The sequence below is a fragment of the Dreissena polymorpha genome, chromosome 6, assembly GCF_020536995.1.
Source record: "Dreissena polymorpha isolate Duluth1 chromosome 6, UMN_Dpol_1.0, whole genome shotgun sequence".
NCBI lineage: Eukaryota > Metazoa > Mollusca > Bivalvia > Myida > Dreissenidae > Dreissena > Dreissena polymorpha.
The window spans coordinates 95,295,130-95,311,724 of record NC_068360.1 but is presented as its reverse complement, the minus strand read 5'-3'; the positions used below and the strand labels follow the sequence as shown (position 1 = coordinate 95,311,724).

The window sequence follows — 16,595 nt, the reverse complement described above, 5'->3', positions numbered from 1 at the left end:
TAGTAGTAGTAGTAGTAGTAGTAGTAGTAGTAGTAGTAGTAGTAGTAGTAGTAGTAGTAGTAGTAGTAGTAGTAGTAGTAGTAGTAGTAGTAGTAGTAGTAGTAGTAGTAGTAGTAGTAGTAGTAGTAGTAGTAGTAGTAGTAGTAGTAGTCGTGATAGTAGTAGTGAGAATAGAAGTGGTAGTAGAAGCAGTAGTTATATTAGTGGTAGTAGTAGAAGTAGTAGTATAAGTGGTAGTAGTAGTAGAAGTGGTAATGATAGTAGTGTTAGTGGAAGTAGTGGTAATAGTGATAGTTGTAGTAGCGGTAGAAGTGGTAGTGGTATTGGTTGTGATAGTGGTAGTGATGGTTATTGTGATAGTGATTTGGTAGTGGTGTGGTAGGTGTGTGGTTGTGGTGTGGTAGTGGTGTGGTAGTGGTAGTAGAAGTAGTAAATGAAGTATAAGTAGTAGTATTAGTTGTAGTTGTAGTAGTAGTAGAAGTAGTAGTAGTAGTATTGCAACTTCCGCTTTCATGGGTTTATTTTATTCTCCCAATATGGCATGATCATACCGTTTGACGTAATAAAACAATGCATATTAACAAAGAGCTGTTTAGAGCGGACATAACTTATTGACAACATATATTGTATAGGATGGAACGGATAAATGACCGAAACTTAAAAAAAAATGCAACACTCACCTGAAACGTTCGACAAGACAAAAATAAACTCGATCATTGCCACGGCGTGTTTCAAGAAACACAGGCGTTTATTTTGCATATTAACCATACTTAATGCAATGCGTTTTAATGATCAAAAATGGTTGTTACGTCCTGTATCGATCCATTAATATACACATTGTATACGAACCACTCGTTCGATAAATCTACTGTCATTTGTAATGCACTTTCTTGTGTATGTACGCGCTATGTACCTTAACTTCCGAATGGGTTAAGTTGCATAGTTTCAAATAACACGTGCGTTACCATTCATGTGTTAAACCTCTGTTCGAAAGACAACATCTAGAATCAGTTTCAACTTTGTTGCATTCCAGATGCAGATACTAACATTATTATATCCATTTTATATACAACTTAAAATACATTCAATTATAGGCTATATTGTTTCAATTTCGAAATGTCGATGATATTTAAACATAACTTAATCAAAATTACGTGTGCTTTGTTCTGGTGTTTTAACATGTTGTAAATACGAATATACACAAACGCATGCTACCATATATAAAAACATGTCAGGCCGAATATATGTTTTAAGCAAAAATAGATTGATAAACATGTGTTCATATTGCAACCAAGTCATGTTATACAAAACATTTAAATCACAAATCGGACTGACGATTTCTTATTTTTCTATTGTTAAAAGTTTCAAAACCCTCAGCCCAAACTGTAATACATGACATATTTAGTAATATAAGCATATTTTCGGTGTTGAACATTTTTCAAAAAGGCTAATGTGAATGCTTAAGAAAAAACGGTACTGTATATTGATAGAACAACACATTTCTTACCCATGACAATGGTTTAGGTATGCGTTATTATATTGATCTGATTGAAGTGTTTTATTTAAGGCAAGTTATTAGTTCACAGCGCAAAATAAGGACGTAAATACAACAAGAAATAAATCACGACAATTATAAAAGCTAGGGTAACCGCCTTAGATCGGTTTACATGGGCGTAGGTTAAATAAAATATGTAAGCATATATAAGAAATCTGCAAAACGATGAAACGTTGGAACACTGGACCGTTCAAAATAGTGTTCGTGAAATCCACATGCGTCGGTAAAATAGCATATACCACATTAATAAAGTTCCAAAAAGTATATATGCATGCATGCGTAGTAGGACTGCTTTTCCCCCTTCATTCGTGTAATGTCGTTTCAAATGTGAAGTATTTTCATTTGTGACTCACTTAAAGAAATGGGATAACTATTTGAGAAGTATATGAAGAGTTCGATATATTATCACTGTTTTTGTAAATTTTGTATCATTGTTTTATTATATATATCTCTTGTATAATTATTGTATTTGCTCTGTGTACTTTGTATTGTTCGTTATTTTGAGTCACGCTGCTCGATGCAGTCCTGCATTAGGATACTGTTCGGAATCTTTCAAATGTGCATCACAATTTAGGGTAAAATAAAATTGATAACAATTCATTTCTTAGTTCTTCATATAGTCGATCTTTAAATGCCTACTAATGTGTCATATATAAGAACCCTTGCAATTATAGATATATAATGCAAAGGATAACAATTATAGCACCGTCTTGTGCCGGTACTCCACTGAATCGCCCAATTCCGCTGAAATATGATCATTACTCAGAAAACACCAAAATAAGAACAAATAACATTTATACGATTGTGTTGTTATAAAAATTGATAATAGCATAATTTAGACTACTACTTAAAACAAATCATTACAACATATTTAGATTAATTAAAAAGTGAATTGTGTTTTAAAATTGAAAATACATGTTAAAAAGGCAATCATAATTATCATTCATAATCATGAATTATTATTTAGTCAAAACGTTGTGGGAATTGTAAAGACTTACAAAGCAACCAATTGTTATGCCTTCGAACAGTTAAACGAAATTTGTCCTACATCTGCGTGATTCATACCCGGAACTTCTCTTTCACTTGTACCCAGCTTAACGTAATCACAACAGTAGCCTTTTCATCCATGTTAGGCCAGTACTGTTAATTATGTAGCCATATAAAACTAACTTAAGCCTAAATCCAATTTCAAAAAAAATAAAGATCGCAACAATATAATACTTAATGAGTGTACTATTGACAATAAATAAAATAAAACACATCCATTATTCAGAATAATTTGACCCTTAAAATCTTAAGGATTGACACAGCTTAGAAGTTTCCCTCACCGAGTCATTTCTTATTTCTGTTTAGGTATTTTAAGTGCCGAAGTGAAGGTACGCCCCTCGTTATTGCAAAGCATTGTAAGTGTAAACAATTTGAACTTAACACACATTACACACATCAAGATAACGCACGCGGAAGATATTGCACTTCAATGCCAAACACTTGAACAGGACTTTAAACATAACTAATAAGCGTACAGAAGTGAAAATAAACAAACTACAACAACCTTTAAAAATGTTTTGTAATATTAATAACAGTGAATTGTTAATTTTAGCCAACCCGGTTAATGTAGTTTAAATTATAGTTGAATAAAACGCAATTTTTATATTATTATTTATGTTAATGTTGTTTGTTTTTTGCATGATTTGCTTATGATGGTTACGATGGGCAGTGTTTTCGTCACAATACATAATACTTCTATCGTATTTTTGATCTTTCGATAGTGGCTTAAACAGTGCATACTATTATTATTAATATTTACGGTATAGTTCCAATATGGTTCATCGACGATAAACCTCTACAATAAGCCGCCTTGTATTTTCATCACATCAGCGAGTAGTTCTGGGGCTAGTATCCATAAGTATTTTGTTATCATATCGTGTCCATACAATAATATATTAACAATTAAGAGAATATGTACAGCGAACAGACATGATCTCAGTATAGCCGCTTGTCGCAATTAAACACTAAATTATAATGTCAAAGTTCTCAAATAATATTTAATTTATATGATTTAAAATTTATATTGTTTGCTTATTTACCCACAGGGCACCTTTCAAAGTAAAAATCCTTATATATCTGGAAGGATTTTAATTGTGAAAGGAGTCGCTAGCTTGAACTCGTATTGCAACGTTACACATGCGTTTTTTTTTATCAAAACACGATTTACATAAAATTATTATCGCTTTGATTAAAACGGTATTTATGGTTTATATAGTGCTTGTAATTTAGCAGAAACAGTACGGTGATGGTTTAGTATATGATACATGAACTGGTTTCTCGATTCGTCATTTATATGCACGGTTAATGTATTGATGCGACATTTGAGGTGAGTTTTTGACCGGGATAAGATATGGGGAAGGAGAAATAAATGGTAATATATCCGCCCAGCCGCTTCTGAATATGTTCGTTCGTTAAACGAATCGACCAGATTATTTGATATTCAATATAGTTGCGTATTGACATTGCAGCTACAAGTTATTGCCACTACCCCGATAAGATTCCATTTTTGAAGGATGGTGCAATGTTTACGGACGAACTGAAGATTATTGTAGAGACATGGGGTTTATCAGCGTTCTACACAAAATACATGAGAACGGCAGAATAATTGTTTTCGCATTAAGGTACATAAACCCTGTCAAATACAAATACCCATTTCTTATTTGTCTCTGTTGAATTGTTTATCAGAAAATAATTTAGCGAAAAAAGTCTACACTCTGGACTGACAAAAAAGCAAAAGCAACGTATATCGATCATCACAGGATACATATTTAAATATTTTACTTCTTCAGCGTCGTCTGTGTTTGCTTATTCATAATCTGATTGGTAGTTATTGTTGCCTCTAATAGTACTTGTTGCAAAGTTCGATTTGTTATTATATAACCAGAGTAAACACACCGACATGGGGCATAAACAGGCGTGAATACTCAAAGAAAACGTATTATCTCCCTTAGTAAAAACTATTTCAGGATTATTATTTACAGCTCATGTTTAAAGCACGTTATCGTTGTAATATATGCGACCTTAAATTTGTAGCCGAGCGCCCGACTTTAATTTACGTAAACACGTAGTTAAGTATGCCAAGGTCTCAAAAGGTATGCAATGAGAGAACCTAGCATTAATGTACAAACTATATTTAGGTCGTTTGTTTGGTATAGGTAACATTAAAAGTTTAAACACGTTTTACTTTTTATTTAAATCGTCTTTTAAGCATGTCACACCTTAGCATGAAATATTTGAATACATTCGAAAACTTCAAAATTACGTTTGAATGGGCACTGTATTAAATACTTTTTACAAATACCGTTATGAACCCCCGAAAAGTTCAATTGCATTATGATCTAAATGATTTGTATGCATGACTATTATGATTTTTAAATGTATATGTTACACACATTTTTAATATCACCTTCCTGTAATATTAACTTTAACAATGGTATCATGCTTTAATCAGTTCAAAGTGTTCAAATATCGGTCTTTACGTTGTGCTCAATGATAAATAGGTGTAATCGTGTATAGGTTTTGATATTGATCAACTTTTGAATCGGCATTATGTCAAGAGTTCCTAATCATCTGCAATACACTATTAACCCAGCTAATCGAAACAAATCGTATCATATCGTATTTTATCTTAACAATGCGCGGTAAATATGATTGATTAGTATTTGTGATCGCAGTTGATATCATGGAAGAAAAAAACGTAATAGTGGGCTGTCAAAAAAAAAATTAAGATAAATAGTCTATTTATATCGATCAGGTTCAGGTGTAGATCAAATCATGAATATAATCGATTAAAATTAGAAATACATCTAAAATACAATCGTATCGTAACGGACAACATGGATTACTGATAAAAGTAGGATAACGTATCTCCTCGTTCTGAAACCTACTTATTTACGGAGTATGATCGTGATGATCATGTCGTATGGAGCCACAGTCGTCTCATTCGCAAAGCTTTGATTCTTATAACGGACAAATGCAGGTTCTATACCATACTGAATAAACGTTAAGATAAAACTGAATAGTGTACATATTAATTGTCAAATCAGTCATGACAAGGATTATCACACATGTGTGAAGCATGTATATTGAAGCGAAATTATCATACAATTATTAAATATAACATATTGGTCATCGCACTGCTTGAACAATAAATGTCTGAAATTTCAAGTTATAAACAGAGCAGATGTTGCTTTTTTATCTGAGTCAAGTTTACCACTGATTTATACAAAATGTGTTGTCTTTTGATAAAGTGTAACCCATAATTTACATAAATTATTAAAAGTCGATCCAATAAAGGCATCAACTAACTGACACATTATATTCGGAATTGAGTTATTAAATAAAAAAAAACTTTAAAAAAAATAATACAAATAATTATTCCACTGTAGTTCAATACTGCTAATAGATAATTACAAAGGTATACCAATCAACCTATACGGGTCAAGAAATACCCACATTATTGAATAAATCACCAGTCGTACAACACACCACACACTACAAGAAAATCAATTTAAAGTTCCTTCTGGTAAGCGTCGCTGTAAAAACCTGTTCTGTTTGAAAATAATAAAAGCTTACTGAGTATAAACGGATGTTTGTATGATAACTCAATATGTCACTCCACCTTTCTTGTTCTAATTAAAACATAAATAGCACATACATTTTGGTTACATGTGAAAACTTCCAACAAATGTAGTAGACACATACCTGTATAGTTTGCACACACCAATAAACACAAAAACCACCAATAGGCCAGCGTCGGCTGCATTGTTATCTAGAAAGCTTTTATATATGCGCAGCTCATGTGACCCTCTTCATATTATTTAAATAAATTTAGCTGCGTACGTGGAGGTTTCCTCCATTTCACAATCATTACGTCAGCAATTCATCTTAAAATGTTTCAATAATTTGACGGTTTATTCGGGTTACCATATGTTTTACAATAACTTTTCGCTACTGTTGAGGCATTCATAGGTCATTTTGCCATATTAATGTAAATTTCATATACATGTATGCATTATATTTTGCAATAATCTGTGTTTGAAAACGAGATCAAATGCAATTTTAAACCTAGAAATAAGTTTATTTCACTTTCGGGCGTCATTGCAAATCAGGTTGTCACGCAATTGTAATAATATAATAAAGTTCATTTCAATTCAGATCGTTATTACACTTCAGGTTGTAACACAGCTTATGTTACTTGGTTTTATTTGGTAATAATTAAATAAAACCCGTAGTACCAATTTCTCTGTTTGTATCTGCTAAGTGCAGGCGTGCAATGTTTGCAATTATTGTATGACCGCAATTTCAACTTCAAGTTCTTTCATATAGCCCACCGTTATACCAAATGTTCAATGTTGAACTATTTTGATTTTGTAATGTCATGAAAAATAGTTTTGATCAATGTGTCTTTGTTTTTAAGAAAAACGATTTCACGAACTGTTAAACAGTTGGCATACATCAATTAATTCAAAGTGTACCTTTAAATGTATTGATTGCTTACAGTATATTGTCGATAAACATGTCACTGTATGCGAGTGTTGTTGAAGTAGTCATGGAGTCTACGGGATAAACATATTTAACAATGTCTGTGCGTTCCTAACAAAGCAAACAAAAACACTCTTTTTAAGTGTTATTGATGAAATAAATCGCAGATGCTCAATAACTTGTTTTTATGGCATGGACATGTTGTTATGAACATAGCTAGTCAGTCCCCATGCAAATATGACTGATACGCAATCGTGGTGTTAATGACAATGGTTTGCAAAACTTTCAATACGGTTTGACAACAAGCGACTTGTATTCAATTGTATCACATTGTATCACATTGTATTGCATTGTATATCAGTGTATTGCATTGAAATGCTTTGCAGTTTATTGAAATTCATATCATTACATAATAATGTGTTTATTGTATATATAGAATGTTATCATATCGTATCGTAATCTTTTGTATCGCAGCGTACTGTATCCTATAATTTTGAATCTTATGTATAAATTTACTGTAATGCACTGTGCGTCACTGTGTCACACGGGATTGCATTACATTGTAGCGAATTACATCACACTATGTAACACCAGCCATTCAACATCAAATCGTCTTTGTATATGCACCATAAATCCACACCAATCTAATCCACTCCGTACCAACCAAACTTAACATAGCAACACATCAATCGACATCACATCAAACTTAACAACAGGATTTACAACAAGACACTTTATCACCCCACCACAAAACACACCACATCAACCGAACTCACTCAATACTAGCCCACACCTCATTAATTTAAATTTAAATTGATTTTCTTGTAGTGTGTGGTGTGTTGTACGACTGGTGATTTATTCAATAATGTGGGTATTTCTTGACCCGGATAGGTTGATTGGTACACCTTTGTAATTATCTATTAGCAGTAATAAACTACAGTATTTAATAATTTAATAACTTAAGTCCGAATATAATGTGTCAGTTAGTCGATGCCTTTATTGGATCGATATTTAATAATTCATGTAAATTATGGGTTACACTTTATCAAAAGAGAACACATTTTGTATAAATCAGTGGTAACTTGACTCAGGTAAAAAGGAAGATCTGCTCTGTTTATACTTTGAAATTTCAGACATGTATTGTTCAAGCAGTGCGATGACCAATGTGTTATATTTAATAATTGTATGTTCATTTCGCTACAATATACATGCTTCACACATGTGTGATGAATGACTGATTTGACAATTAATATTTACACTATTCAGTTTTTCCTTAACGTTTATTAAGTCTGGAATAGAACCCACATAACTCGTATGCAAATCGATTGAAGAAGAGGCCACCATAATTTAAGAAATTAACTCATTTGTGAATGCCCATTCTTACCACATATATGATTTGGTATTTTATTTCTTCGCATTAAGACATAGCGGTATTGTACTCACGAGCATACGCCAGATGTACATAAATTGATGCAGAAACGTAAGGATTATTTATTACGAAGAAGTGTGTTTTTCTTATATCCATATGACAAATTCTCTATATCTTTGATATTAATGCCAACACATAGTATATTTTCAGTTGCCTTAATAAGGTTTACTTTAAATGCTCGATGAGTGGGTGTAAATTAATATCTACTTGATAAAATTTATGATGCTCTAATTTACGCATGCAATTAAAATGAAAACTTACTTACGTGCTTTATCTGGACGTGTAGAATGAGACCACGTGTGCAAACTTAACATTATATTAGCGCATACTCTAATTGACTTGAGTAAACATTCAATCCGTCAGTGCTGCAATATAACAATTCTTCCACACAAATGTGGCTCCATATACCACAAAAGCAAACCTATTGTTTTGGAAAGGGTCCGTTAGAACAACGATATATCGGGAAAAAATCAAGCTATAACAAACAATGGACATTTGTCGACTTAAATCTTGTTTGTTACTTCGACATCGGTAAGAGTATGGTCGTGTTATCCTTTCGCGTTTCAACTACTCACGGTAACATAATGAACGAGACATTAAGAAAGTGATTTTCGCAGAACCTATTGTTTCGGGCAAGGGCGTCAAATGTCGCGGGCAGTGGATCTAAACAAATGCTGTTGAATCGCGATAAATTATTGTTTTGCAAACTGGACATCGGCCAATGGAAGGTGACCTGTTAATGTTATTCCCTGTTACTGATGCTTGGAGGCGGCATCCTATGGTATTGTTTCGGCAATCTTCACTAATAAAGTCTCACACAATATTCATGCTCGTTTCGACCTCTTCCGCCCATATTGAACATGCTAAGTCCGAGAGTCTGGGGCTTAGCACTCAAGTCGCATCATGTAAGGCATTTACTGTAAGAATTGGCATATCTGGCCGCAAAACAATTTAATGAAAGCCTGAATTCCGGTTAACATTTCGCGCGTTGGAAACGACGTTAGGCAATCGATAGTTTAAACCATTTGACACATTCGTTGCGTCCCAGGCAATCCGACCGTCGTTTGTAATACGTTTATAACATATGGATACGTATGAGTTGTCGTTTATATCCGATATTTAACAAAACAGAACAACGTGCTAACATTAACAGTTTGTTTATGTATCTTTTTTCTATTGATTTTTTACTAACATGCTTGAATAGAATTAAACCTGTTTATATTAGTATTGAAATCGTTAATCACCAATAATATACGTCAATACATGTCACAATACCAACAATTAAATTTAGAAATGTTAGAGCGATGTGTAAACTCGTTAAGTTTAGTCTAATATAAGTATATTCACATCGCTACGCTTTTCGAAAGAAACCGGTTACATAAATATTGGTAGAGCCAGATGCTGTTTTTCAAACTTTGTGATTGCTATATATCGTATTCAACAACATTCTGATGTTGTGTTAAAAATAAAATGAATATACTTTGTTGCTATAATATTTTTTTTGACGCCTTCGTTTTTGTGTTGATAAACATTCATTCAAATTGTTTACATATTTAAAACATGCATTGCTAAGTCTGTAAACTCATTCCAGTTAAAGCACAGAGTCTACAACGTCAGGTGGACAATGCAAGTGTCCTTGAGAACAACTCGGTAACACTGACATGCATTTTGCCCAGTAAACCCACGTAATTGTCTTGGTGGCGAAACGGTAGCTCATCTGGAATGTGGACATGAATGGATGACGAAACCTGTCATTCAACGCCAACGCCACTGCCCGGGCTCAGCTTCTCTTGCATAAATATCACAGTCTACACGTTGACTCTAAACCACGTACACAGGAGCCAAGATGGAGAGACGTGGAACTGTGCGGTCATTTATATTGGAAGCACTATGACGCCAAGCAATAACATAACACTCAATATATTGGGTTTGTTTCATGTTGTTTGTTTTCAATTCAAGTTTACCAACATTGATTAATTGATCATCGCTCTTTATAACATGTGTTTTTATGTATTTACCTTAAACGTACAACCGTAAGAATCATTATGATTCTAATAAATACAGCTTTATGTTAGAATGGTTTACAAAAAATCGATGTTCAAAGCCTTATACAGTTTATCAGAGGACAATTATTATTAATATTAACACAGCTGGAATGCTTGTTATAAGTGGAAGGTTATTATAGTGTATTCGTAGTGCAATGTCTCTGTATACAGCATTTTTCCGGTATTCATAACACTATTGTTAAGCTGTAAATATGTGAATTATAATATATGTTTGTAAATAGTATGTGTCGAACAAAATGAAAAGTAATACCAACATGATTTGAGTGTTCGAAAATACTATTTTTCGTGATATTAATTTGTATATACATTAATACATACAATGCGTAGCAAACTTAGCCCAAATTCAATCGGAAATAGGTATTGCACTAACCACTCAATATCTCGTGTTATGTAATTCATTGTTGAATTTAGCCATGCAGACCTTACATGTGTATGTGTGTTTTAGTTCATATAAAAAAAACTTACTATTAACCCGCCAAACGATGTATTGTATCTGATTTTAAATCAACCACGCAATATAACTTGAACCCAGTCCTTTGATATCCTGGTTAAAACATCTGAGTCCAAGCACAACTTATGACATAGATATGACAGGATTTTCGTCAGCGAAAACTTGTAATCATATTACCATCAGCACGTTGAATTGCGTCCCTTCTAAATCCGATCACAACATGCGACTTTCACGCAAGGGAAATAACGGACGATTAACGATCAGCTCAGAGGCAAAGTTGATTAACGTCCTAGGTTAGATATCAAGTACAATGTGTGCAATTTTCGAATGTTTCAACATAATACCACATAACATTTTAGTTTTTCATTTCACGACATGTTCATAAATTTATTGGATTGGTGACACGATGACAACGAAGATTCACAATCGATGCCTGGCAAGTGTTTAATATGAACCAATGTATGTGCAATTATTATTTAAAACAAGTAACGCTGAAGAGCATTTGCTAAGTAAACATTTGTCAATTAGTGTGAATATTCAAATTGTAACATATACTTGCCGGAAAACCCTCAAAATGCCTATAATAATTTAACATTCATTTTAGACGTGCATGTTTACAATACATTGCAAACAAGGAATGTTACACACTTGATTTACATGGCGACATACTAATACAATAATTTGAAAATCATCAAAGACATGGTTCCTTTTAAATCAAATGTGTTTAAGTTACACACAATTTCGAGCCGTGTTACCGGGAACACCTGTTCGAATATTGCATTTTATATATTATCCGTAATCACTGGTTGTGATTTTTTTCCAGATGAACCAGTTACTGCGGAAATTATGTTTAAAGGATCGACCGTGTCCAGAACGCTCAACATTACTTCTGGCCAGTCTCTAACACTCAGTTGTAAGAACATGAACAACCCACCTCCGACCTATGTATGGCACCATCCAGGTGGTTTAGCAACGGATGCAGTTTTAACAATACCAAGTATTCAACTAAAACATGATGGAGCCTTTACGTGAACAGCGCAAAACACCATGCTATCATCAACGGGTAAAAAAATTTCCGAGCAGAGCACATCAGCAGTTAACGTTGTTGTAATTGGTAAGCATGTTTAATGTTTTTATTCTCAAATAAACCCGTTTTGATAAAAATAATAGTTTGTGTTTTAAGCAGGTTCGTTGGTGTAACATTAAACGCATTCACGCGTATTATTAAAACGCGCATTCTAAAAACAATGCTTCATTTCAAAGGTCGGGCTTTGGTAATTGTATAGAATTTGTGGTGATCCCTATAAAATAAAAGAGCTTAACTTAATTTAAACACAGTTCCAACTACGTGTGTGTCGGTTGTCGGTGAACACGTGGACGTCGTTGTGATGAAAGAGCACGAAACAAAATATTTTACGTGTGAGACCTCTGCCCGAAAACCAGTGACAACTTTTCAGTGGTATAAGGACAATCGTACACTAGACAAAATTACAGATGACATACCGTTTTATCCGTCGAGCTTTAATACCACGATTATTGTGGATTCGTCCGTTAGGAGCGTCCTAAATTACAAAGCAGCACGTCATGATCATAGTGTGAGCATATATTGCACAGCGAACAATGTTGGAGCAGTTTCGGTATCAGAGACAAAAATAAAGTTGATCATATCATGTAAGTAGCATAGAAACTTGAGGTGTATTATTATAAATTGTGTGAGCAAGCAAAACGCACACGGTCAGTTATTTATGAACATATACACATTTTGTACGATACAAGTTATTCGTATTTAAGCTTTTGCCTTTTCACTATACATAGATCATGCTCTTTACAACTTGCTCTCTTTACATCTGTCGTGTGTATAGCTCCACCTGAAACGCCCCGTTCGCTAGATGTTGCAAAGATTGGCTTGGATTATGCAACTGTGTGCTGGCGTTACAAAGACAATACTAAGCCAAACTTTATCTTGGAATAACAACGTTTGTATTCGACGTGGATAAGCCATCTAAAATTAGATATGATCATTTACGTTGCCTACAGAATTTGCACCGATTTTCGCATGCTTGATTCTTTGAAATGAGTGCATCAATTAAAACAACTACTCATATATAATACTTAATACTGACATTGAGCCAACGTTATTGCTGGTATGTTTTCAGCTCGTGTTCCGTATACACCAGAAGAGCCTGATTCAAACGATTCAACCGACGAACTAGACAGTGGTATTTTGACGGCCTTGGCAGTCTTACTGTGTATGCTGCATGGTATGTAATCCCAAACCATAACCGACTGCGTACAAGAGTGAGAGTGTGGAATATGACTTTTAATTCTATGAATGCACGTGTGAACTATTGTAAGAAAAAACAACTTGTTGTTAACCTGCAAGAAATTTTCAAACGCATTTTTAATGGTTGAATATATTACGAACACCAATTCTATGTATAATTAATTGTTCATGACTATTCAGAGTATTCCTAACAAAATCAACATTGGTAAATCAGAAAGCAAAGCGTATAGGATTGACTGTGGGTTCCGATAAAGGACTTAATAATTTCTTTGAGAATAAGTGGTGTCGCGTGAAAGAAGATACCATGAAATGATATGTTTGTGACTTTTAAGATCATAAATAGTGGTATGTATGTATAAAAAAATTAACATTTGTTTACATGTGTTAATCGCAGATCCATATACTGTAAATTTTTTATGTAAAGTATATAGTCAAAAACACGTATTATTACAAGTTAAAAGCTATGTCAGAATAACGAAACTGTTCAATATTGTATTTGTTTATTTAAATACAGTTTACATACATATTTCACGACCAATCATACAATTTTCAATTATTTCATTATAATTAAACTACTACTTGTAAAACATATATTTTTGATTATCACGAGGACCTTAAACAAGTAAATGCCATACTGCGTTGATGATCAATTTAGAGTACATCGTGTGCTCCACGCAATACTATCGTAACTCACTTTTTAATTGTTTACAGGAGAGACAAAACACGTTGCATTCTTCTTAATACGTTTGTTAAAGACATAAGTTCCTCAATATAGAACAAAATAACAATCTTGTATATATGGTATAGTAAAATCAAAATTAACTAAACCATGTTTTATTGTTCGTACTTTGTTTTAGTTACGATACTTTTGCAGGAAAAATGCGAAATTTTTGGGTTTTGTTTTCCACGACAAAGTATCTTTACTGGAGTTACGATATTTTTGCATAGGAATACCATCAAAATGGAAGGGATTTATAGAAAAAAAACATTAAAAATATCTTTTTGTTGTTCCAGTTTTCAGTTGCTAGAAATTAAACAGATTTGTCTGCTTTAATTTTGGCAAATTTTATAATTATTTATATTGGCCAGACTTGTTTTTTGCATACCTATTTTTAAAATATAACAATATTTACACAATTACAGAAACCTTAATCAAAAATTGGGTGTTTTTTAATATATAGTTATTTAAACTAGAATCCAGGATCATTATTATTATAGAATATTGTCAAGGCTATTATCACAATTATTTGATGGTTAAAATGAAAATGCTATGATGGTTCCTATAATCCGCTTTATTTTTAAATAATATGGAAAAATATCGTTTTGAAATCCTTTTAAGTAGAAATGTATTCCCATGCGACGAATAGTAATTATTATTGTTATTAATTATTAATAAAGATGTCCCCTTCACGCAAAGAGGTCGACGTGTAAGTCATATTCATTCCCACTATAGAGTATGATTTTCGTTTTAATGAATAATCATATTTAAACTGATAGATAAATAGCTCTGATGTCTCTACATTTCTTTCCGATTAAAATAACAAAAAAATGACCAGGTTTTATACATGTATAACAGTTGTCAAGGTATTTTGTTAATTGGACATGTATACCTTTAATAATTGTAAGTACTTATAATCAAATAATATTTACTTGGTAATACAATATTACATTCTTTTTGAGTGGTATCAAAAAGTGACGGTGCAGTGTTCATTGTAATGAGCGCTGATTCGACGAAGACATTCGTGATACAACACGATATTTTAAAATAAAAATCAATACGTATATTTTTCTAATTAAAACCATATTAGGCTGGACCAGTGCAAAAATAAATATACTCTCGTAGTATATATTCAGAATCACTAACACAAAGAATGCAACTCGTCCATAATAGCGTCATTGTGTAGATTCCTTCAATTGTGTATCAAAACCACGTCCCTGTGTAACTCCAAAAGTGAAGCTAAAGACAATAATACGATTTTAGCAATTTAAACAAGCTTTGATATTGTGTATTATTTAATTGCTAGGTTACAGGTTGAATTGTGTTAATGTGTGCCTTTGTTATGTACATCGGTAGGGTAGTAACTAATATTTATGTCAAAATCCTGGGAAGAAATATACACAGTAACTCCGCTTTAAAACGCATCACAGAGGGCGTTAATTCAATTATTACAGTATACAACGACTCGCGCTTTAAAGCAACTATCCACTTCTTAAATGTTATGTTTAGCAATGTTCAATTAGACATAGATTAAAAAGGCACATGGCATGAAGAGTTTTTATTTCATTCTCGTATATACACCTTTTTGTTATATTTTGAACATGTAATAACGTAATCTAACGTTACTATTGCGTATGTTTGTAAACATCTCCCTTTAAAATATGAACATATATTATGCTAAAGACTTACTTCATCTGTTGCATACGCTTGTTATATAAACTTAAACTTTTGCGCAAATTGTATTAAATTGTTTAGAAGAAATAATGTTATGTACATGTGTAAATTTACAATACTTTGTACATGCATGCTTACAAACAAAAACACACATATATGTTCGCAACGCTTAATTTTAAACCATGTACATCCCCATTATTAATTGAAAAAGGCAAAGCACACTATCAAAACAAATAACTTTTACAGCTAAAAGCAGTACACATGGGATGTACGAATAAACACACATATATGTTTGCAACGTTTAATTTTAAACCATATACATCTCCATTATTATCTGTAATAGGCAAAGCACACTATCAAAACAAATAACAGCTAAACGCAGTGTATATAGGATATACGTATATAACACACGTGTAATGTTTTATGTGTTAGATTTGTCCTCATCGTAATTGTAGACCATATATATTTGCAAATGCCAAAATAAATTCAGTCATGCTAAATGTTTAATTACAGCTGATACATGTTTATTTAAACAACTGTTCAAGCATTGTTTGTGTTAAATATCAAATGCAATGTGAATATCTCTTCCGCTTTAATCATGCTATAAATCAGTGGCTATGCGTTCGGAGCTGTGCAAATGTCATGTTGATAGTTTAGTTGCTGTTTGATGTAGTTTTGTTCAAGGGAATGGTATTAAATATGTTCTAAGATTTATATTCCTGTTAACAAAGTATTACGGGCATAGTCATCACAACTCTTTATTTTGTAAGACATTATGAGATCAATACATACAAATACAAAAAAAAATCTATAAGACATTTAAAATATCAACATGGTTTTCTCGAGATCTTAAGCTAAAATAGGAAAATTAAAGAAATATATTTAA

The 16,595-nt window shown here is 32.8% G+C and overlaps 2 protein-coding genes across 2 annotated transcripts in view; one reads left to right on the top strand and one right to left on the bottom strand.

The window, feature by feature from the left end:
- The window catches only part of LOC127835910 (hemicentin-1-like), a 225,199-nt gene that overhangs the window by 72,958 nt on the left and 135,646 nt on the right, over positions 1-16,595 (bottom strand). The gene's annotated exons all lie outside the window — the stretch shown is intronic.
- Positions 11,868-13,650, top strand: LOC127834867 (uncharacterized). The gene is made up of 3 exons (XM_052360984.1): positions 11,868-12,147; positions 12,372-12,704; positions 13,190-13,650. Exons 1-3 carry the CDS (start codon positions 12,081-12,083, stop codon positions 13,300-13,302), a joined length of 513 nt encoding a protein of 170 aa, XP_052216944.1. The 5' UTR covers positions 11,868-12,080; the 3' UTR covers positions 13,303-13,650.